This window comes from Aspergillus aculeatus (genome assembly GCF_001890905.1).
Source record: "Aspergillus aculeatus ATCC 16872 unplaced genomic scaffold ASPACscaffold_2, whole genome shotgun sequence".
NCBI classification, from domain to species: domain Eukaryota; kingdom Fungi; phylum Ascomycota; class Eurotiomycetes; order Eurotiales; family Aspergillaceae; genus Aspergillus; species Aspergillus aculeatus.
The window spans coordinates 29,145-50,409 of NW_017962977.1; the positions used below are offsets into that span (position 1 = coordinate 29,145).

A 21,265-nucleotide genomic window follows, 5' to 3' on the forward strand; every position below is an offset into this window, starting at 1 on the left:
CTGCTTCACACTCATCAGCAAATGGCTACCAAGACACTTGAAGCGCGCCTCGAGCGTCTTTCAGTCAAAGAAGAACATGAGAGCGTGCAAAATGGCGGCGCTTATCAAAAGTCCAAGGTTGTCATATTACCTACGCCTCATATTTGGTGGACGCTGCTAATGATCTTGACAGATCTCATTGTCAACAGCCATGCCCCCTACGAGTGCCGGACAATATAGTGGCTCCGGCCGATCTAATTTACTCAAGCTGGCTTTACAGAACACTAATGAGAATAAAGTGAATGCAATGAACGTCAATTTGTCGCCGGTTAAGAGTTCTCAGAGTACGCTATCACACCGTAATCTCGACGAGAATGGGGAGCAACGACACTTAACTCCACTCTACGACCAACCGTCCCCCAAAAAGTTACACTTGGGCATGTTTGAAATTGGCAAACCTTTAGGGAAGGGGAAGTTTGGTAGAGTTTATCTCGCCAAGGAGAGAGCCTCCGGCTTCGTATGCGCACTCAAGGTACTGCATAAATCCGAATTGCAGCAGGGTGGAGTGCAGAAGCAAGTCCGACGAGAGATTGAGATACAAAGCAACCTTCGTCATCCGAACGTCTTGAGGCTTTATGGCCACTTTCACGATAGCAAACGGATTTTCCTTATTCTCGAGTTTGCCGGCCGAGGAGAACTGTACAAGCATCTCCGAAAAGAACATCGATTCCCTGAGTGGAAGGCTGCGCAGTACATTGCTCAGATGGCTGCTGCTTTGAAATACCTACACAAAAAGCACGTCATGCACCGAGACATCAAGCCAGAAAATATTCTTGTTGGTATTCATGGTGAAATCAAGATCAGTGACTTTGGGTGGAGTGTTCATGCACCTAACAATCGGAGGCAGACAATGTGCGGGACACTGGATTACTTGCCCCCTGAGATGCTTAAACCCGGATCTCAGGACAATTACTACAATGAGAAGGTTGATCTGTGGAGTCTTGGTGTTTTGACATACGAGTTCCTAGTTGGGGAAGCGCCCTTTGAAGATACGCCTGTCATGACGCAGCGAAGAATTGCCAGAGCCGACATGACCGTACCGTCCTTCGTGAGTCCAGAAGCAAAAGATCTAATTAAGAGAGTACGCAGATGTCACAAATCCTAGCCGAACACTTCTAACAACTTTTTAGTTACTTGTACTCGACCCAGAGAGGCGAATTTCTCTGGATGAGATTCAACGTCATCCATGGATTCTCAAGCATTGTGTTAAGGAAACAAAGCGGAGTTCTGGTACATCAAAGGATGTCAAAGCATGACTGTACTGTCCGGGCATTTGAGGGCGTTTCGGAGTTCAGAAGTTCTTACCCTTCTATAGTGTTTCCCTTCACATGGCCATGGTCCACGACCACGGGATTGGTTACACTGGCGTTTACTGTTAATATGGCTGCTGGTCTTCCTGATTAGCGATGGAGTTTTGTTCGATCTTACTGGCACTGGGACTTCAAGTTAAACATACGACAAACACTTCAAGGAAGAGTTTTGGTGGGAACGGACATCCGTAACTAGCGATAAATCTCATCAAAGGGGCGAGTATCTCTAAAGCAACTGTCCCAAACTTCATTTACCACCTTCTCGGCGTGGGCTTCATCTTTGCATCCCGGCCGTGCCCGCACCGACAAGATCGCTCTTCGTCGTACACATTCTTGGTGCTGTTGGGTCAGTTTCCATTGACCCCTTCGGAAAAACTCTCGTGCCCATCTGCATTCCCCGCTCAGCGAGCTGGCTCGAATCTACTCACGATTAGTCATTTTTTATCTACCGATGGCGCAGGTGGCTTGAGGGTATGGCTCTTTACCTCTGTACAAGCAGCGTGCCTAAGATTATTTGACCAGTCGACTTTGAACCTGAGGTGATCATAGGCATGGACCATCTCATGTGCTAATGTATCTTCTAAGTGGCTCTGGTCCTTCATTTCATTTGCGCAAAGCAGAATACCGTAGTCAGGATCAAAACCCCCTGCCTTTCGACTGGTACATCGGCGACAGTAGATATTATGGCTGGAAAGATTACCACCTAGCTGGCGGATGCTGTCGCTCATGAATCGGATCACCGGACCTTTAAGAGAATTCAATCAGCGGGCTGTTTACACCATTGAACTCATGGGTCTTCATTGCAGGCTGGCAGGCAGATATGAATGTGACTCACTGAATTGCAATAGATAGTCTCGCTGGTCCTCACAGCGCTTGCAGTCCGCAGCTTCATTCCGCGTGTCACGCGCAATGCGGAATTGTTCTTTGCCCTCATCGGTCATTCTATCGGTCAGGATAGCGAAGACATTGCGCCATTGCGTCCAGGTGTCGTCACCAGGAATGAAGCCACTGTTGTTGGAGGTTTCAGTCTTTAACGAGTTATCATTTGCCCGAGAGTCCGTCATCATGTATGAGCACTGGAGGAGAGATATAGCTTAGATACCCTTCTACTCAGGAATCGCTTGTCCTTGTGCTCTCGACAAGTGATCCCGCGGCAAGCTCCGTACAGTATATGGGCGGTGAGAGCGGGCAGAAAGGGTGTCTTGGTAGGTGGGTCATTGCAGCTGACTCACAGCAACAACCAGAGCCAACTTCCAATGACCCACAGTAGCACTGTGCAATAATCATGGTTGAAAGCTGATCATTCGATTCATTTGAGTCTCAAATCACAATGGTCTTTAAGCGTCTGACCATTGTCATCAAGCTAGGTGCGGATTATGCAATGATTGACCGAAGGCAGAAACTAACGAGAACTTGATGCGCAGGAACCAGTTCCATAGTAGACGAGAACACCCATGAACCTATACTGTCCATCCTTACGCTCATAGTCGAAACAGTTGCCAAGCTTCACAGAGAAGGTCATAATGTTGTTCTTGTTTCGTCTGGCGCTGTTGGTGTGGGGTTGCGAAGAATGGATGTGGAAGAGAGACCTAAACACTTACCTCGGATACAGGTATACAATAGGGAATTGATTTGTGCAGGCGTTAGATTCGCAAGTACTGACCATGGTGTTCTAGGCATTGGCTGCCGTTGGCCAGTGTAGGCTGATGAGTCTTTGGGATGGTCTGTTTGCGCACCTGCGTCTCCCAGTAGCCCAAATCCTGTTAACTAGGAACGATATTGCCGATGTAAGCATCGTTGTCAACTAACGAGAATGGTTCACCATCTTTAACAAGACAATAGAGAACACAATACATCAATGCCCAAAATACCTTCTCGCAACTATTCGATATGGGTGTAATCCCGATTGTCAATGAGAACGATACTTTGGCTGTTTCCGTAGGTTGACCCTTCGTCCTCACCTATTGCGTCGCGGAATGCTATACTGACTTTACCAGGAAATTAAATTTGGTGACAACGATACACTATCAGCAATCACAGCAGCGATGGTCAAGGCCGATTACCTCTTCCTGATGACGGATGTTGATTGTCTCTATACTGCTAATCCCCGTACAAATCCCGACGCGCGCCCAATTGAAGTTGTCACAGATATTTCAACCTTGGAAGCAGATGTTTCATCGGCTGGATCATCTCTAGGTACCGGTGGTATGGGTACCAAGATCATCGCTGCAAAGCTTGGAACTAGTGCTGGCGTAACGACTATCATCACTAGGAGTTCGAAGCCCGGAAATGTACATGATATTGTCAATTATCTCCAACAGCAGAGTCGAAGGTCTACTGTAACAGATGCAGTGGCTGAACCAGTCGAGAGCTTTGAGGTATCAAGCAACTCTCGGGCTTCGCCTCCGCTACACACGCGATTCATTCCATCCGAGAATCCGATACAATCCCGATCATTTTGGCTTCTTCACGGAATGAAGCCCAGGGGTACAGTCTATATAGACCACGGTGCATATAGTGCTCTTCAGAAAAAGGCCAGTCTGCTCCCTGCCGGTGTAATCGGGGTGGAAGGTCACTTCTCTCAACAAGAAGTGGTAAGGTTAGTCGTGATTGGGAAAGTTTCTCCAGACTCTCTCGATGGCGATTTCCTTCATCATGGACAAGAGCCCAAGGAAGTTGGACGTGCATTGGTCAATTATGGCAGTATCGAGATTGAGCGCGTTAAGGGCCACAGGAGCACACAAATCCATACGCTACTTGGGTATGCCGATAGTGAATATGTGGCGCTCCGTGAGAATATCGCCTTTCTGCAGACCGATGACAGCTCAGGTCGATAGATCCCACCAGAGTCTCAAGCTAGGTGCTGATACTGAGTTTTTGATTACATTCTTCGAACACTTGAAAGACCTATTCGGTAGGCTTCTAGGCTATCCTCCCCCTCTCCCATCTTAATTCTTAAGCAATACAGCTGCGCCGAAAAGCTCAGTTAGACTGAAGATTATGGTGCTACCATCCCTGGCTAAGATTACCTAGTTTTCAGTAATTGACAGTAGCTTATGATGGGATCTCGCAAGGATATCATGATCAGTTAGGTCTTTCTTGATTCTAAATCAATTACAGTGATCAAACGACCATCTATCATTATGATAACATGGGCAATCTCCGGTCAATCTTATGAGCTTTTACTGGTTTCCCGGGTGAGTGCACGAGACGTGCTCAGTAATGACCCGCCTAGCGATTGAAAGACATGAGCAGTACGATAGGGAGATCAACGTTTATTGAGATGGTGCTGAGCGTTGTTATGAGAATTTGAATCTAGTCTTTCCATCGTTCTAAGAATCGCCTCATTTGTGCGTCCTGCAAATGTGGTGCGGGAGAGGCCTGTACAGGATTCCGTTAGCTCAATATTTGAGGTCACACCACGGTTGAGAGGACATCTGCCGGGGCAAGAAACAACTCAAAACATACAGTATTCTCAATACTGGCCACCGAGTATGTCACAGAGGCGGAGAGGGTGACCTGAACGGTTGCTGGGGGGAGATAGGTTGTGGCGATGGTATATGCGCTTGCTGGAAACTGGGGAGTCGGCAATTTGGCTGGAATCGTGCTTGCAGGCTTCTTGGCCATTGGCGCATATCTGGTAGGCCCGATCTGCAACTGATATGGGACTGTAAAAGCCTCTTCTACTTGTCTCTTTCGCGGTTCATGATGTCTGGACATTTCACAATCCGAAAGTGCAGAGTCGTTAATTGTGGGAGGCAAGCTGTGCAAGACGGATGTTGAGACAGGACTGGTCATATTAGTTATAGTGAACTGCTCAGAAACATTAATGACGGAGGCACCCGCGCCCCAAGAGACCATTTTTAGAAAGCTGTCAGTGATGCTAGAGTTAGCGATAGGCTGCTCATTATGACTTGATGGTATGGTGTGGCACAGCAGATGCACGCTGCCATATTCCCCTTACTATGTATTTGCATCACTGTCCCTTATACTGCGGTCAAGCGTAAAGGATAGTGAATTACCCCTCGCAAAGAGGTTTCCTCTCGAAAGCAGAGCTACATCTTCCTGCAGCACCCGCAATGGTCAGTAGGCTTCCGATAGATACATAAACTATATGTAGGGACAGGAGCCCCACATAAGTGCCCGCTACCTCCCCGCCGGCGCAGAGATAGAGATCGTAGTGTAGGAGGTCAGAGATCAGAGGAAGCCTGCCTGACTCCCTCCACTGGGCCGTAAGAACGTCCCCAATTCGTAGGATGGCACCGGGTTGTGGAATCATAAACTCCACATCCGCGAGTGCTTGTGGAAACAACGCAGAGAGAAGGAACAATATTAGGTGCCTGACCATCATATTGTGAAGAGAGAAAGGAGAGAGAGTGAGAGAGAGAATTTAGAAACAAAGACAAGGAGAGCTCAGTTTCTCAGAGGCAGATGATGCTGCGAATTCACTTGTGGCATTTACTTGCAAGACGAGAGAATTAAACAAACAGAGTAACCTGATGAGTTGAGAAATCGACGCCCTAGTGTTGCCCCTGCAATCGACGGCATGCTGGCCCCCTCCATAGCATTTGCACCTGGCTGGCAGCAAGGGACGCGCCCCCGAAAGGGAACAGTGCATGTAGCGGGATCATGGCCGTCAGGTGTTAACATCCTACTAGTACTCTGCATGATTAGACTTCATACACTAACCCCATTCCTTAAATGAACTTTTCAATGAAGATGGTATGATAATACCTCTGAGATACTGGTAGGTACCTGCCTGGTCGTCACTCCCTTCCCCAGGAAATCCACTAAGCTTACCTCCATCCAGCCTTGATCTTGCTACGTACCTTACTGCCAGGTAGGTACATTAGAGACTATGGAACGGTGGTTGAAAACTGAGCCTTGCGGTTGAAAGCGGTTTTAGCGTCGGTTGTGAAAGGCCCACTCCAGGCGAGTTAATCTTATCCATCTAGCTACGTATGTTCTAATGGCTCACTCGCACTCTCCACCCTGCTCCTCCTCTCTTCCTGCTCTCAACCACTGCACTCCTCCTTTGTCACGGCGCAAATTATCTTGCTCAACGGCCTAGAAAGACCTCTATCTCACGGGCGCATCCAATCGAAATGCGTTCGCACGGAGATTGGGTTTCGTTTGAAGGCATAGCTACTAGTTTGCTCGACGGCAGCCCTATCGCGATTGCTATTACGGTCCTCATCGCGTTCGGACTGCCCGTCCTATTGCATCTTCTCTTTTACCGAACGGTTGCATCTCCACCGTCTAGCAATTTCTTGCTCTTGGGCCCTAATGGAGCTGGAAAGACTGCTCTCTTGACTCTGGTCTGACTTCCCTTGAAGGCTCTTTCTCTCGCTTTCCCACGTCTAGCTGACACACTCCTCATGAGTACCAGCTCGAAGCAAAGTCGTCTCCTGCTCGTACAGATATTCGAGTCACTCATACGTCCCAAACATCTACTGCAGCTACCATCAGCCTTTCCGCCTCGGTGCCGACCGCCTCAAATCGCTACAGATCGGTGAATGATACTTCGTTGAAGGATATTTCCAAGAACCCGGTCAAATATCGGTTGATGGACACTCCTGGTCATGGCAAACTCCGTGAATCCCATGCTATTTCGCAGTTGCTCTCCATGTCGGCCTCAAAGGATGCCAAGTCGAAGTTGCGTGGTGTCTTGTACATGGTGGACACTGCAGTACTTGCCAACCCCGAAACCCTACGGGATACAGCCCATTACTTGTACGATGTGCTCTTGATCCTTCAGAGACGTGCTTTGAGTAGGGGAAAGAAAGCAGCATCTGAAGTTCCTGTGCTTGTGGCTGCCAACAAACAAGACCTCTTCACCGCCCTACCGCCTGGATCCGTGCGGGAGAAATTGGAGGATGAGATTAGTAAACTCCGGAACTCTCGAAGCAAAAATCTTCTGGATGCTAGTGTTGACGCTGGAATTGCTGATGGCGAAGACGATATTCTAGGCAGCAGCAACCCCAACGATAGATTCTCGTTCCAGTCTTTGAAAGACGAAGTTGGTATAGTAGTAGACATTGTCGGAGGAGCAGTCATGGGCGATGAAGAGAGCAATCTTGGATCTGGTGTGCGCAAATGGGAGGAATGGATAGGTCAATGCCTGTAAGGTATACACTCACGGCTGACGGAGTGCGAGGTCTATCATTGCCGGCGAGATTTCATCAACCCCAGATGTCACATGGGCCAATGGGCATACTTGCCAATATACTGGGCAAAGAGATGTGAAAAACAGAGCAATGAAGGAACTATGTTAGTGATCACATGTGTATGCTTTGGTGAAGGGGTTGTAGACTAATTAGGAACAAGCATCATCCTTAAAACACCTCATGTATAGTGTGACTTAAGGATTAGATCATAGAGTATGGTGGATTTAAACAAGCTCACTTCACGACACAAGGGATACGATACTATAGTGGTAACAAGGATCTAGGCATATTCTGGTTTTGCTACACTTTAATTAGCAGAGGATCTGCGGAAACAAGCTTGCAATTAGGACTGGTAATCGTTAGTTATTGTTGACTCAAACATCATCTCAATAGTTGTTGGCCCTGGAATGATGTTCAAAACCTTGTGTTTCATAGTCAGAAAACGTTCGAGATTAACAGTGTTATCACAATCACAAATAGGAGTATCTAGCTTTAGCGTGAAAGCTGCAGTACTTGAGGACTTTACAGCAATAATTGGTGCCAGAGCACCCTCTGGCATCTTGAACAGGTATTAGCTGTACGATCCGACTACTTTTATGATTCGATTCAATCTCACTAAGATGGCGGTAGATTTCACTAGTATTTTAATTTGTCAGAAAAGATTTTCCGTTACTGAAACAGTCTTCTTGTTAATAAATTGTGCTGAACGGCCAGATTCTCTGCTGTGTGTGAATTGAACTAGCAATTTATCAATTGAAAATGCTATCGCGATGAAGAGTGCACATCATAGTGCCAGCAATGCAAGGTGTCTTTAAGAGCTCTACCAAGTTGCATCTTGTAAAGGAAGATTGCAACAACTGGCCATCGCTGATGTGGTTAATTGTAGTTCTGACTCCAGCGGTAGTGCCAACCTTATATAACCCAATAGCATATAAAATCAAATCTAGAAAAGAGAATAAAAACAGTCATGTTTCGTTTCTCACTTGAAACCATCTCCATAGATTCCACCATATACTCCACAACACCCCGTTCTTCATTAAGGATATAATAGCGTGGCGGCCGATGGTGCTAGCAGGCCCGGGCTTATGAGCAAAAAGGAGGACGTAGCCCAGACAGAATCGCGCGCCAAAACAGACAGTATGCGAGAAGACTGTTTCTATTGAGACTCTGAGGCGCCATTCTCACTGTGACGAAGCATCCAACTTAACAGGTCGACTTTCGTGGCAACTGCTACTGGCTTCATAGCTCCGTTCTCGCCTCTCTCGGTGACAACGGCTGCACTGTTCCATTCCAGGAATCGATTTAACACAGTAAGGGGCGTTTCCATGGTGATCTCAACAAATTTCCGGTTCTGGATCTGAGATGCCTGTTGCGCGTCCTGGGGCTTCGCCATGCCCATATCTCTGGGATCTGTGACAACTTCAGGTATTTTGCTGAAATCGAACATGACATCCGCCACAGGGCTCTTGCCTGTAGCACGTCCATGGGTAAGCCGACTCAGAATGTTGCCCAAGGTGAGAAGCCCAACAAGCTTCTTCCCAGAGGCTGCCAAAACAGGAAGTTGATCGAAACCTCTGTCACGCATCATCTCAATGGCGGTTTCGCATGGAATATTCGATCGAACCGTGGTAATCGGTTTGAGTCTTAGGGCTTTGACCTTTGAGCCGGAAAATGCATCTTGTTGTCCTTGAGGCTTTAGCGTTGGAGACAAGGATGCTGGGGCAGTGGCGGGAGCTGTCAGGAGCCCGTTCGCAGCAAGCCAGTCATCATCCGCAAACTGTAATCAATTAGGATAATGGCCACCTTATATAGTTGTATGGGAAACAATAAAATACCTTGGTAAGGTAGCTTCTGATGCTGTCCGGTAAGACTACAACTACCACATCATCCTTGCCGAATCTCTGGTCTTCGGCGGCCTGAACCAAGGCCGCAATGGCACTACCACTACTTCCGCCAACAAGAAGCCCTTCCTCTGCAATTAGGCGACGAGCGTACTGGAAAGACTCCTTATCAGCAGTTTTGTACCACTTGTCAACAAGTTTCTGATCCAGGACTTCGGGAATAAAGTCGTAGCCAATTCCTTCCACTTTGTAGGGCTCATTAAGATGCTCCTGATTCAATATAGCAGGGAGAGCCAAGATCGAACCATGAGGGTCAGCAGCTATGACCTGAACACTGGGATTATGCTTTTTTAAGCCCCGAGCTAGACCGGTGATAGTTCCGCCGGTTCCTGCACCGGCAACGATTGCCGTGATCTGTCCTTGCGTCTGGGTCCAGATTTCCTCAGCTGTCCCTAACTCATGTGCCAACGGATTGTTCTCGTTGCCATATTGATCCAATATATGCGCGTTTGGAAGCTCCTTCTCAAGGCGCTTCGCCACACCGATGTGAGATTCGGGAGAGTCGAAAGCAGCTTCGTTGGGTGTGCGAATGATGGTGGCATTCAGGGCTCGCAGTACAGCAACCTTTTCAGCAGACATCTTTTCGGGGAGAGTGATGATTGTCTTGTAGCCTTATACAAAACGCAGCAGAAAGGTTAGACATTGGCAACCTGAGACTTGGGGTCAAATGATCCGAGCAAGACGACTCACCTTTGACAGCGGCGACAAGAGCAAGACCAATACCACTGAAAGCAAATATTAATTCAGCTCATGCTTTCCAGAGAGACAAGCGTAGCGAAGGCCTGAGGCAACGTACGTGTTTCCACTAGTAGGCTCAATTAAAGTATCACCGGGCTTGATGCGCCCTGACCGCTCTGCTTCTTCAATCATGCGCAAGGCAATCCTGTCCTTCACGCTTCCTCCTGCGTTGAAAAATTCCAATTTCGCATACACCGTGGCCTCAATGCCCAAGCTGCGCGGTAATCTATTCAACCGTACTAGAGGCGTATTACCAATGTGTTGAGTGATGGTCTCGAGGGCCACCGGAGGGACGGCGGGAGCGGTTATAGACGACATAGCTGATGATTGAGGGAGGAAAGCGCCGACTGCGGATAATGCGAGATGTGAACGGTAAGATATTGAGGGATAAAGATTGAAAGGCAACCAAAGTTATAAGTAGATGGAAGTTTGTGCTCTGGGATAAGTCTGAACACACACACAAAGACAAAAAGGAGGAGAATGCGAAAAGTAGCAAAAACGAGGGAATGGGAAGGAATAACTACTGAGGGAATGAGAAAATCTGGATAAAAATCTCGTAATCTCTCCCCCCCTCCTCCTAACGTCCGACGGTAGCCGTAGCCGTCGGCTGGGCTGGGACTATACTCTCAGACATTCATTTCCAGCTCGACTTATTATGGAATATAGCACATGCTCATCTTCAGAACCTGAAGCCCGCTTTCAGCTGGGTTCCTCGAGGTCAGCTCAGGCTTATGGGCTGTTTTAACACGATGAGTACTCGATGCTCACTACTCCATACTTAACTACATGCTCTGTACACCGTACTATGTATGTACTGTACTGTACGGATACGGGATGAGTCTGGGCACTTGCTATAGACTCCCTGCTGCTGTGGCTGTGTTCTTGGCGGCGGGCACCGTTGGGTTACAGTACTGTAGCCTCACGATATAACGAATTAATTGAGACAGCCCCTTTTGTTTATTATATTGAAATATGTCTTATATCAACTAGGTGTAAAGGGCCTTTTATATGGTTTAAGCAGATTTTGAAAAATGCTGATTAAGCAGAAATCTATTAAATCTACTAATTTTCTCTCAAGAATTTCCTATTCAAGTAACTTTGCCCCTTCGACATAACAAATATTATATGTAGAAAAGAACACTTTTGTACGAGTTTTGTTATAAGACAACACTACAAATTCTGTATGGTAAAACCAATCTGGCGGTTGTATGATTTCGTTATACGGCAAGACTTCGTCTTTACGGGAATTCGTTATAGCGTGAGGCTACAGTACAAGTGTACTGTACCTTGCAAGATGCCTCTACTCCAACTAAGTTTGAGTATGCTTAAAGGTCCGCTCAGTGGTGTTTGGCCTGTTCGGCTTCGATACTTTAGCAATGCTCTCGGGCACAAAAAAAAAACTGGTCAATAATCATGGCTATTCATGGAACTCTCATCGGCGCCTAAGTAACCTGAATAACCTGTGTAGGCACAATTAATCCACTACAGGGTATTTGAAAATTGGTCCGGCTACTCAGCTGGTGCTGACTGTCTGAGCTCGATCTAGAAGGCTAGACTCCATGCTACAGGAATAACTTAGTTAACTTACTAGTTATGAAGTAAGTTACTACGTACTGTACAGTACTATCCAGCCGCGTGGGACCAGGATAGAACTAGACTACATACTATGTACGATCGACCTTTCGCCAGCTGCCAACACATTTGCCAAGACCCTCGTTTGGTCTTGAGGTCTCAAATCTTCATTTCTTATATATATATGCGCGGGCTTCTGGTTCTAGCCCATCATGCCTCAGTATCGAAGATTACCTGCATATCTTCTTTGAGGATTACTTCCCTCTTTGCCTCCTCTTCACCTCCGGCTTCCGATGTCCATGATCATATCGGCTTTTTTTCGTCAGTAATAAGACGTGCGAGCCTAGTTCTTCTGTCTTCCCACCCTTTTACCATAACCTAGAACAGGAAATTTCAGCAAGCGATTCGTGAATCTCGATCAAGGGCGTTTGTGTGCACAACCCTCACGATTTACACGTTGTACAGCGACATGAGCCAGCGTTCGCAATCCGGGCGACGGGAAGGTCTTCAAGGTGCCCTCGGGGTCTTATCGCCAGATCCTATGCACGTGGCTGACGGGTCGCGAGACAATACAGTGCTTCCCGCGCATAATAAACAAACCCGTAAACGACATCATGGATTGTTTCGCATCGATACCGCGGGAGAAAGCGGCCGAACTGGTATTCACCCGGTTCACTTCCTGCGGGTCTGCTTGCGAAGCACGTGTACCTTGTCCATGCTGGTCAACGTGCTCTGGCCATTTGTCCCAGCTGCTATCGCCATCCATTTTGCACGGCCAGACCTACATATTTGGGTGTTCGCTCTCAATTACATAGCTATGGTACCCTCCGCTAATCTGCTCGGGTTTGCGGGGGGAGAGCTTGCGAAGAAGCTGCCCAAAGTGTTTGGCGTCCTTCTGGAGACAACACTAAGCTCTGTGGTGGAAATTGTTCTCTTCATGGTTCTGATCCATAACGATAGAAATGGCGACCTCATCCCAGTCATTCAGGCTGCGATTCTGGGTTCCGTGCTGGCAAATCTCTTACTCTGCTTGGGTCTTTGTTTCTTTTTTGGTGGTATTACACGGGAGGAGCAGTCATTTCATGAAGCCGTGAGTGAAGTAGGATCCGGGCTGCTGCTGGTAGCAGGCTTTGGTCTATTGATTCCCAGTGCCTTCTACTCGGCTTTGAGTAGCAGCTCAACACATACACAGATTACACCAGCACAACTAAACCAGTCTACTTTGATCATCAGTCGAGCCACCGCCGTGATCCTCCTGGTCGCGTTCCTGATGTAAGTGGATGCCTGCAATAGCACTTGTTTATCTAGCATCCTACTAACCGGTTCAGGTATCTATTCTACAATCTTCACAGTCACCACAGCATTTTTGACGAAGTCCTAGAGTTCGACGAGCATCAGGATGAGGACAGAGAAAAGGAAATGAAGCGTGCAAAGCTCACTCTAGTCGAATGCTTCATCGCTATTGCGACATCCCTCGCTTGTGTCTGCATGTCAGCAGTTTTCTTGGTAGAAGAAATCGAGCACATTGTCGATAGAGGAGTGTCCGACAATTTTGTTGGTCTTATCCTTGTGCCTTTGGTCGAAAAGGCGGCAGAGCATTTAACTGCAATTGATGAAGCTTGGTAAGTGAATCTTTTGGATGCCCCCCGACCACGTACTGCAACAGCTTATCGTTTGCCGGTCTCTGCTGACTATCTGTTCAGGGACAATCAGATCAACTTCGCTCTCTTCCACTGCCTGGGGCCATCTATTCAGACGGCTTTGCTGAATGCGCCTTTGGCAGTGATTGTTGGGTGGGGTCTAGGCAAAGACTTGGGCCTGAACTTCGAGATCTTCATGATTGTTCTGGTAGTGTTGTCTATTCTTGTTGTCGGCAATTTCCTCCGTGACGGTAAATCAAATTACCTTGAAGGGGGTCTGTGTGTTTTGGTATACGTGATTATAGCCGTGAGCACATGGTATTACCCCCAGATTGAGCCGCAAGGTGGGTCAGATGCATGATTGGTGTAGCTATTGAGAGGGCGTTTTCGTGTTATGTTCATACTGGAGGCGAAGGTCGATTGCAGCAGACCTTATTCGACATCAAATTTGTGCAAGTAAGTTCCTTGACTAGACGATATCTCTTGAGGGGAAAGTCATTCCCGGGTGTAATTTTCAGTAACGATTTCGAATTCCGTTCTCGTTTTGATTTCTTCAACTGGCTTGTACGTAGCCACTTCTTTTACAGCATGTAGTAAGTTGTATGTTGGATGGTGGTGAAGAACGGGGTTTGCTTGGCCACCCTCAAAATGATGTGCCGAGGCTTCCCATTGTTGACCGATGCATCCTATTTCTAGGCCGTGTGCGGCTGACTTGCAGAGCCAACGTGCCGATGTTCGACCCCGTCAATCCAATGGAGTCAACACCTCTTGTCATCAATACTTTCAGGGAGCGCAATATCCCGATCGATCGAAATAAGGTCTTGTCAGTTTTCAGTAATGCGGGAGGCGCTGCAGCTCATGCCAAGTGGGTGACGGAGCATATCACCAGCGAGTTACTATTGTCACAAGAAGAGTTTACATTGTACCCATCACGCCCTGCGTACATAATAAAAACCCACCTTTGACTAACTAACCCCTGCTTCTTCTTGAGCCTGCAGACATTCTGCTCTCGAAAAATCGGGTGTCCTGAGCAAACTACTCAATAATCGAAGTACCCGCGCAACTCGGCCATTTCTCGAAAAAGAACTTCAGCAAGCGATCGATTCACTTAACGCTTCTACGACCGCAATCTTACGGCAGAAGAATATCTTCTCTTCACAATGCGAGACTATGAACAGACGGCTTTATCAAAAGGAAAAAGGAGAGCTCGGGTTCAAGAGGGATGCAGAAAGATTGCGTTTGAAGACTCTATCCGGGAGGCAGACTGCTACAGCCGTAGTAAGTCACTTGTGGGGTGAATTGAAATCCGGGGCTAGTTGCTTATAGTCTGTTCAGTTTCTTGAAACCTCTCTTGAACTGGAACTCGACGTCAAATCGGAATTGGAGAAGGTGGCAACGGAAGGGAGAAGATTACTCTCTTCTCTGACTACTAGATTGAAGGACGATGAAAAAACCCTCGCACACCTTGAAAGAGTTGCCCACGGCATTGAGTATGCTGGGAACGATGCTTCTATTTCCAGGCAGGCTACGGATCTGGGTGTACATCATGCTCAGTATGTCGCTGGAGAGATAGAGCACCGTCTTGACCGCCTATACTTGGAAATTGTACAGAAGGTCCATGGGGTAATGCAGGACGAGACAACACGGGCAGATTCTGATGTATCGGAAGCCCTCGAGGCAGAGCTGGGGTCATTGTACTCTGAGATTGGCATCCTCGCAGAATTGTCTACTATACAGCAACTTGTCGATCCCATACATCGCGAAATCCAATCACACCACGGTGCGCTATGTGCATCCTCGAATCAGAAACTGCACCTTGTAGGTCACTCGTCGAAAGATTGGGTGCAATTGCTGATTATATTTGCAGATCGGAGGCATTCTTTCGCAGATGGTAGTGACTATGAGAGAGTGTACTAAAGGATTACAGGAGCAGGATTCGTCTTGCGGGACACTTGAAGCCTTTACTGCTGCATATAAGACTGAAATAGGCGAGTTGCTTCTGGCCTCATCTGCTCCAAAGCAGAGGACAGTGAAGATCCAAGTCCCACGGGCAGCGTCTCTGAATATCTCTTCAAGAGGCCATTCTGTCCCGCTCTCCGAGGTCCAAGCTCTCGCAGCTCTGATACGCAGAGTGGGCTTAACCCTGGAAAATCTATCACTTAAAGCAAGAGGTGGGCTCATAAACTCTTTGCAGGAAAAGAGACGCAATCTCGTAGAGTCTTCGAAAGACTATGGTTTGGCTGCAGATTCGCCACTGAAAGCGGCTTTGTTTCCTACCGATTCGGCAATCCAATTTCTTCTGCCTCGACTCCAAACCAGTTCGGGTTCCAAGGCGTCACTCTCCAATATTGACCATAAGCTCCTGATTTCTGAACTCGAAGCTGAACTAGGACTGATTCAGGAAAGGGTGAAGAGACTGAAGCCTGATATGCTTTCTAGAAGCGGTTCACGCCTGGAGATTTTCTTGAAGAGATGGGAAGGACAGGTATATCGTGTCTAGGACATGGATATGATGCAAAATTTGGTAAATAACTTCGGTCTTGCACATGTATGCGTCTTAGTGAACTGTCCATGACCGAATGAAGCTCCAAATTAGTAATCGGCTAGTGTCGGTGTCGTGGCTCTCTTCATAATCCCTGAGCTCGACAATCGATGAGCGAAATAGAATGGAGACCCAAGTGTTTCAAAATTGTTTGCATTGCAGAAAATTTCTGACTGTCGCACTAATTAATCCTCTTTCTGCGAGTCCCGAGCAATCTGGGGTGAACTAAATGAAAGATTAGACTATCCATCCCTACGAGGTGTTCGGCGATTGAAGTGAAAGGGGTTGGGTGCACGAAACCGGACGAACTAATGTCCGGTCCATTCTCATATTGAGCAAGTCTGCCAGATTCAGCATTTGTTTATGTTTTGGATGGATGCCGCGCAAAGAGGACGCTTGATTCATATTTACTCGGCTTTGATTTGGCTTTTCAAGCCGTCGTTGACTATTCCAATTACATGCAGGTACCGTGAAATGACCCCCCCACCATAATCAATCAGAAGTTGACTGAGGCATCGACCGCGCCTGCAGCAGTCAACATATGTTCCTCAACGTTGCAACTGACTGAAGGACTCGCCTTTTCCTTTGCACAATCCCGTCATACCTCTCTTGCTTCCAGAAATAATCTATACTTGGGTCAACAATCATTCGATGTGGTTCGACTAGTATACTTATTCGCTGGACTCAGTCATACCATGCCATCCCTATTAGAGAGGTTAATCTTCGCCTGTAGGTTCAAGGCCGCTCTACATACTACCACGCTTGTTTCTGCCTTTCTCCGCAGCACTTCACAATGAATCACCCAGGAAGTGAATGTGAAGTGGTTCAAATTCTACCTGCTGTTACAACCTTAGCAGAGATCTCCGATCGGTGTGTTTTACACGCTGGCACTGGGCACGACTCGAAGGCTTGGCTTGTAGCCGACGTTTTCCAAATCCCTCCGAGCACTGCACTGAGGTTATTGTGCTCCAGCATCGAAATCCTCTTGAAATCATCCTCGGAAGATCCACACTTTTCTCAAATACTCGCCGCGCCTCCCGGTGTTCGGACACCCGGTGACAACATCTCTAGTGGCGAGACCACACCCATTAGAGCCTCCGAATTGCATTGCTTTCCAGCTAATGACGAGAAATTGGGGCACGACCTTGTTCAACAGAGTGTGCTTTCCAAGAGGTTTCTGTCGAAGCGGGTACCACCGATCACTCTGAGAGATTACCTACTACGCCTTCACCAATATTGCCCCATGTCCACAGGCGTTTATCTGGCTACTAGCATGTATATCACCAGAATGGTTAATACTGAGAAAGTGATACAGGTCAATGGAAGGAATATGCACCGTCTAGTTCTTGCTGGGCTTCGAGTTGCAATGAAAACTTTGGAAGACCTAAATTATCCACACAGCCGGGTTGCTAAGGTTGGCGGAGTGACCGAACGTGAGCTGTCGAAACTCGAAGTCAGTTTCTGCTTTTTGGCAGATTTCGATCTACGGGTTGATGCGCACATGTTATCTGAGCAGGCAAGGCTACTTCAAGCCGGATTGGATATTACTGGCGACAATCCCCCCGAAGCAGTTGAGGGCTTCTCATGCCAAGAGTGAGGGCATGTTGACTGCTTTCCTTGCTACGACTTACGCTGTGCTTGTCATGGAAGAACGACGTACGTTTGCTCAGCATCTCGGAGGATGATTTTGCATATTATTATCATTATTTTCCCCCCCCCCCCTTTTTCCCCTCTTTTCTTTTTTTTCTTTTTCTTTTTTCTTTGGTATTGATACCCAGTGATAATGGTTCATGATATTTCTTGACTGGTAACCAGTTTCCACTGACTGTTGGGTGCGACCTTCGATCAGAAAGCTCCGTGGGTATGAATAGTTGATTCTATTGGAGGCGATGGCATGGGTTAAACAACAGAAACTTTGCTTTGATCGCACCTTGAATGCGGCTGCCTAGTCTGACCACCATTCGATTAACTGGTTGGCTAGCTGTTTAGTAGTCAATTAGTTAGTGATTCGTTTAGTCAAAAGCTGAGGTTTGGAAAGAGAATCTTGGATAACGACATCGTATATATGCAATTACATACAGCGACATCTTATTTGAATTTTTACTGTCTCGTTAAATTAGTGTGGAAGGATTGACTTTGAATTCGCCCAATGGCGAGAACAATGTCGAGAAAGTCACCATATTCAACATAGTGGAGGGAACTCTCAAATGCTATCCAACCACTTAGAAGCATATTATTAATGAGTGGCTGAGTACTCCGTACCTAACTTAGCCATCGTCCCTGTAGATGGCCCCAGGCCCCCAGGCCCCCAGGCCCCCAGGCCCCCAGGCAGTTGGTCAGCCCAGTCCCCAGCCCAACCGCGCGCGCATCTTCCACCTTTGTCGACTCCGCCATACAACAAATAGAGGTGTTCTTTCCGGACCCCGTTCGTCCGGTTGCTTTTTTCTCCATTATTGTTTTTGATATTTTTCCTGCATTATCATCGCCTTCAGAGACAGTCATTGAGATTTAGAAGGCACGTCCGTGTTGTTGACCTCTTCTTTTCTCAATAAATCACCTGTTACTGGATCTCCGCTATGCGTCATTAGATGTGTCGAGAGTACTTTCCCAGCTAGTCAATCTCCAAAAACGACTTTACCCCCTTCGTTCCGCAACTGTCCTGCCATTCTCTATCTTCTTCCGCCGTAACTCAAGGGCTGTTGCTTCATCTTGCAACCGCAGAAATCGTCTTGCATTCGAAATGTCGTCAGGGACTTCCTCAACTGGACCGCAGAATAACCGCGAATCTGCGGGACTGGGCAGTCCACCGTCCTTGCCCAGCGGCAAGAGCAGTACTTCCCCTCCAAAATTGACCCAGCATGAGGCGACCGTCGAACTTCAGAGTATGAAGACAGAGCGGAGCAATATAAAGGGTGCGATTCGACTTGGCGAGGACATTATGCAGATTGCTCGCATCGGAGAGATCTCAGTCATGCAGAAATTATTCGATGAGAAAAAATTCACAGCTGACCACAAGGATGAGGAAGGAATTACCCCATTACATGTATGTCTATATTGCTCAAGAATGTGGCACAATTCCCACTTCGCGCAGTTCCTACTGCCTAGTCCTCATTGCGTCATAATTTGCTGACCGACATTGTGTCTTTTCACTTCAGTGGGCTGCTATAAACAATCAATATGCTATGTGCAAATTCCTTCTTGATTCTGGTGCCGATGTTAATGCCAAGGGGGGAGAATCGGTGGCTACTCCGGCTATGTGGGCAGCGCAACGTTGCCACTATTATATCGTACACCTCTTACTACAGCATGGCGCAGATCCTCTTCTTACCGATGTCCAAGGCTACAATATTCTACATCTTGCCACGATTGATGGAAATGCATTCCTGCTTGTGCTTCTTCTACACCAGGAAATTCCGGTGGATGTTCCCGACCAACAAGGCCACACAGGTCTAATGTGGGCGGCGTATAAAGGTTACCCAGCATGTGTGGATATCTACTTGCGTTGGGGTGCCAACGCCAATGCGGTTGATGATGGCGGTCTAACCCCTCTCCATTGGGCTTTGGTCAAGGGATCTCTTCCTTGCGTCCATAAGCTCATAGAGTATGGTGCAGATAGGTTCGCAAGAACCAGGGATGGTAAAACGCCAGCAACCGTAGCGAGTGAGATGAATACGACCCGGATATGGTATCGCGCTTTAGACGAATGTGGTCATGACTTCGACGGAAACGCCAAAATCCTGCCTATGGGCCTGACGCCTTGGGTGCGGAGTAAGATCGCCATGTCGAGGTTCTTCTTCCTGTGGCCTTTCTTTATGATATTTGCAGCTGTCTGGATTCTCAGCAATGTGGTTGTGTTTTTCGCTATCCCGCTCATGCTGCTTACGGTCTATGGTCTTCAATGGATGGCTCAAAAAGTTGCTAATCAAGGCCCTTCAGAGTATCGAATCCTCCAAAAGACGGTAAGCAAGCACCGATTGTGCCTCAATCCATGTCACGTAATAGCGCTGATTTTGAACTAAGCCTTACCTGTCTGGGGTCTTTGCAGGCTCCCTTTTCTGGGTTGGTTTTAGATACGCCTTCTACCTGCTACCTGGTCAGTAATTCTCATCTTCCATTCCCTCAGGCCGCCTCGTCCATCTCCAAGGCATGATCCGCGCATTGAGAGGGGTGAGGGACTATTTGAACTGACTAGCCCACGCTTAGCGACGTTCTTCTCATCACCGATTCTTAACATCTCCTTCACTGTTTTCTTTTCTCTGACGGCATACTTCTATTTCTGTGCGATGACCGAAGATCCAGGTTTTGTTCCGAAGATGGGCAGCAGGAATCAGCAACGAGCCGTAGTTATCGAACTATTCGAGCAGTGGAAATTTGACGAGGAAAATTTCTGCGTCTCGTGTATGATTCGAAAGCCTTTGCGAAGCAAGCATTGCAAGCGTTGTGGGCGATGCGTCGCAAAGCATGATCAGTGAGGTTCCCGCCAGTCGCTGTCAGAAAAGCGCCCGCTAACCTCAAGCAGCCATTGCCCATGGATCGACAACTGTGTTGGCGCGAACAATCTGCGGCACTTCGTCTCGTATATCATCTGCTTAGAACTCGGCATCATCTTGTTCTTGCGCCTGACATTCATTTGTAAGTTGGTCTTGGCTCATCTGAAGGGAAACGCAAAGCGGAGCGTGCTCCAGCTGACGAAACTTAAGATATCAACATTCTTCCAGCTCCTGTGAATCCACAGTGCAACGTCATAAATGATGCATTGTGTGGTTTTGTACTCCGTGACACATTTACTCTAGTTCTCGATATCTGGGTGGTCATTCAGCTGGTTTGGATAACTATGCTCTGTGCCGTTCAGCTTGTCCAAATCTCCCGAAACCAGACGACTTACGAAAACATGAGGGGCCATTCGATTGACCGGAGTTATCCAAGCTCACGAGCATTTGCCTCGGCCGTGACGGCAGGTACGACATCGTTAGATGCAGCTGGCCTCTCTTCGGCCGGTCAAGGTCCCAATCCGGCTCTGGCGCAAAATGTTTCACATAGGCACCAACGGAATGGCTGCCTGCAACAATGGTCCTCTCTTTTGGGAGTTGATACATTCTTTGCAACGGCGCGGGATGGGTTACGGGACGGCCCACGTACCGCCCGGCCAAAGAATCCCTTTTCCCGTGGCATTGTCACTAACTGTCAGGATTTCTGGTGCGACCCTGCTCCCTACTTTGGACGACGAGAGCCAGGTTTTGCCATGCTTGGCGGTGAAGTTGTCAATTACAATCGAATGTATGAGGTTCCATTGCGAATGCACAGCGGCGGGGGCTACCGTAGCCTGGCCGACAATGACCTGGAGCAAAATGCTTAA

At 47.7% G+C, this 21,265-nt stretch overlaps 10 protein-coding genes across 10 annotated transcripts; 7 read left to right on the top strand and 3 right to left on the bottom strand.

Moving 5' to 3' along the window:
* Nucleotides 1-21: 21 nt before the first annotated feature.
* ASPACDRAFT_49547 (aurora family serine/threonine-protein kinase) lies at nt 22-1,295 on the top strand (the record flags this gene model as incomplete). The annotated part of the gene is made up of 3 exons (XM_020202257.1): nt 22-117; nt 173-1,120; nt 1,170-1,295. 3 exons carry the CDS (start codon nt 22-24, stop codon nt 1,293-1,295), a joined length of 1,170 nt encoding a protein of 389 aa, XP_020059675.1.
* Nucleotides 1,296-1,541: 246 nt separating this feature from the next.
* ASPACDRAFT_22276 (mitochondrial inner membrane protease ATP23) lies at nt 1,542-2,413 on the bottom strand (the record flags this gene model as incomplete). The annotated part of the gene is made up of 3 exons (XM_020199103.1): nt 1,542-1,769; nt 1,835-2,094; nt 2,185-2,413. The coding sequence occupies 3 exons, from the start codon at nt 2,411-2,413 to the stop codon at nt 1,542-1,544; spliced, it is 717 nt and encodes a 238-aa protein (XP_020059676.1).
* A 266-nt stretch (nt 2,414-2,679) lies between these two features.
* ASPACDRAFT_56767 (glutamate 5-kinase) lies at nt 2,680-4,186 on the top strand (the record flags this gene model as incomplete). The annotated part of the gene is made up of 5 exons (XM_020203169.1): nt 2,680-2,716; nt 2,774-2,961; nt 3,026-3,136; nt 3,192-3,287; nt 3,347-4,186. 5 exons carry the CDS (start codon nt 2,680-2,682, stop codon nt 4,184-4,186), a joined length of 1,272 nt encoding a protein of 423 aa, XP_020059677.1.
* Nucleotides 4,187-4,664: 478 nt separating this feature from the next.
* Nucleotides 4,665-5,697, bottom strand: ASPACDRAFT_22964 (putative beta-1,6-glucan biosynthesis protein (Knh1); the record flags this gene model as incomplete). The annotated part of the gene is made up of 4 exons (XM_020199158.1): nt 4,665-4,730; nt 4,818-5,220; nt 5,314-5,414; nt 5,485-5,697. 4 exons carry the CDS (start codon nt 5,695-5,697, stop codon nt 4,665-4,667), a joined length of 783 nt encoding a protein of 260 aa, XP_020059678.1.
* Nucleotides 5,698-6,158: 461 nt separating this feature from the next.
* ASPACDRAFT_111002 (signal recognition particle receptor subunit beta) lies at nt 6,159-7,885 on the top strand. Its single transcript, XM_020195512.1, has 3 exons — nt 6,159-6,189; nt 6,247-6,667; nt 6,739-7,885. Exons 2-3 carry the CDS (start codon nt 6,455-6,457, stop codon nt 7,474-7,476), a joined length of 951 nt encoding a protein of 316 aa, XP_020059679.1. The 5' UTR covers nt 6,159-6,189; nt 6,247-6,454; the 3' UTR covers nt 7,477-7,885.
* Nucleotides 7,886-8,244: 359 nt separating this feature from the next.
* On the bottom strand, nt 8,245-10,602 carry ASPACDRAFT_74932 (cystathionine beta-synthase CYS4). The gene is made up of 4 exons (XM_020204336.1): nt 10,214-10,602; nt 10,108-10,142; nt 9,352-10,028; nt 8,245-9,293 (listed from the first exon to the last, which is right to left on the bottom strand). Exons 1-4 carry the CDS (start codon nt 10,471-10,473, stop codon nt 8,673-8,675), a joined length of 1,593 nt encoding a protein of 530 aa, XP_020059680.1. The 5' UTR covers nt 10,474-10,602; the 3' UTR covers nt 8,245-8,672.
* Nucleotides 10,603-11,843: 1,241 nt separating this feature from the next.
* On the top strand, nt 11,844-13,903 carry ASPACDRAFT_111007 (hydrogen/calcium exchanger domain-containing protein). The gene is made up of 3 exons (XM_020195513.1): nt 11,844-12,999; nt 13,056-13,349; nt 13,431-13,903. Exons 1-3 carry the CDS (start codon nt 12,197-12,199, stop codon nt 13,726-13,728), a joined length of 1,395 nt encoding a protein of 464 aa, XP_020059681.1. The 5' UTR covers nt 11,844-12,196; the 3' UTR covers nt 13,729-13,903.
* A 206-nt stretch (nt 13,904-14,109) lies between these two features.
* ASPACDRAFT_74934 (uncharacterized protein) lies at nt 14,110-16,026 on the top strand. Its single transcript, XM_020204337.1, has 4 exons — nt 14,110-14,289; nt 14,366-14,645; nt 14,703-15,185; nt 15,235-16,026. The coding sequence occupies exons 1-4, from the start codon at nt 14,120-14,122 to the stop codon at nt 15,865-15,867; spliced, it is 1,566 nt and encodes a 521-aa protein (XP_020059682.1). The 5' UTR covers nt 14,110-14,119; the 3' UTR covers nt 15,868-16,026.
* Nucleotides 16,027-16,279: 253 nt separating this feature from the next.
* Nucleotides 16,280-17,602, top strand: ASPACDRAFT_74936 (putative cyclin-dependent protein kinase complex component). Its single transcript, XM_020204338.1, has 2 exons — nt 16,280-16,373; nt 16,441-17,602. Exon 2 carries the CDS (start codon nt 16,703-16,705, stop codon nt 17,504-17,506), a length of 804 nt encoding a protein of 267 aa, XP_020059683.1. The 5' UTR covers nt 16,280-16,373; nt 16,441-16,702; the 3' UTR covers nt 17,507-17,602.
* A 1,047-nt stretch (nt 17,603-18,649) lies between these two features.
* ASPACDRAFT_23007 (ankyrin repeat domain-containing DHHC palmitoyltransferase family protein) lies at nt 18,650-21,265 on the top strand (the record flags this gene model as incomplete). The annotated part of the gene is made up of 6 exons (XM_020199163.1): nt 18,650-18,952; nt 19,065-19,868; nt 19,930-20,002; nt 20,113-20,377; nt 20,429-20,541; nt 20,610-21,265. The coding sequence occupies 6 exons, from the start codon at nt 18,650-18,652 to the stop codon at nt 21,263-21,265; spliced, it is 2,214 nt and encodes a 737-aa protein (XP_020059684.1).

Coding starts and splice junctions, on each gene's coding strand:
- ASPACDRAFT_111002 (XM_020195512.1), top strand. CDS start 6,455: ATGCGTTCGCACGGAGATTGGGTTTCGTTTGAAGGCATAGCTACTAGT. Junction 6,668..6,738: donor AGACTGCTCTCTTGACTCTG/GTCTGACTTCCC, acceptor CATGAGTACCAG/CTCGAAGCAAAGTCGTCTCC.
- ASPACDRAFT_74932 (XM_020204336.1), bottom strand. CDS start 10,473: ATGTCGTCTATAACCGCTCCCGCCGTCCCTCCGGTGGCCCTCGAGACC. Junction 10,143..10,213: donor GAGCCTACTAGTGGAAACAC/GTACGTTGCCTC, acceptor ATTTGCTTTCAG/TGGTATTGGTCTTGCTCTTG. Junction 9,294..9,351: donor TCAGAAGCTACCTTACCAAG/GTATTTTATTGT, acceptor AATTGATTACAG/TTTGCGGATGATGACTGGCT.
- ASPACDRAFT_111007 (XM_020195513.1), top strand. CDS start 12,197: ATGAGCCAGCGTTCGCAATCCGGGCGACGGGAAGGTCTTCAAGGTGCC. Junction 13,000..13,055: donor CTCCTGGTCGCGTTCCTGAT/GTAAGTGGATGC, acceptor TAACCGGTTCAG/GTATCTATTCTACAATCTTC. Junction 13,350..13,430: donor ACTGCAATTGATGAAGCTTG/GTAAGTGAATCT, acceptor CTATCTGTTCAG/GGACAATCAGATCAACTTCG.
- ASPACDRAFT_74934 (XM_020204337.1), top strand. CDS start 14,120: ATGGAGTCAACACCTCTTGTCATCAATACTTTCAGGGAGCGCAATATC. Junction 14,290..14,365: donor TCACAAGAAGAGTTTACATT/GTACCCATCACG, acceptor TTGAGCCTGCAG/ACATTCTGCTCTCGAAAAAT. Junction 15,186..15,234: donor CGAATCAGAAACTGCACCTT/GTAGGTCACTCG, acceptor TTATATTTGCAG/ATCGGAGGCATTCTTTCGCA.
- ASPACDRAFT_74936 (XM_020204338.1), top strand. CDS start 16,703: ATGAATCACCCAGGAAGTGAATGTGAAGTGGTTCAAATTCTACCTGCT.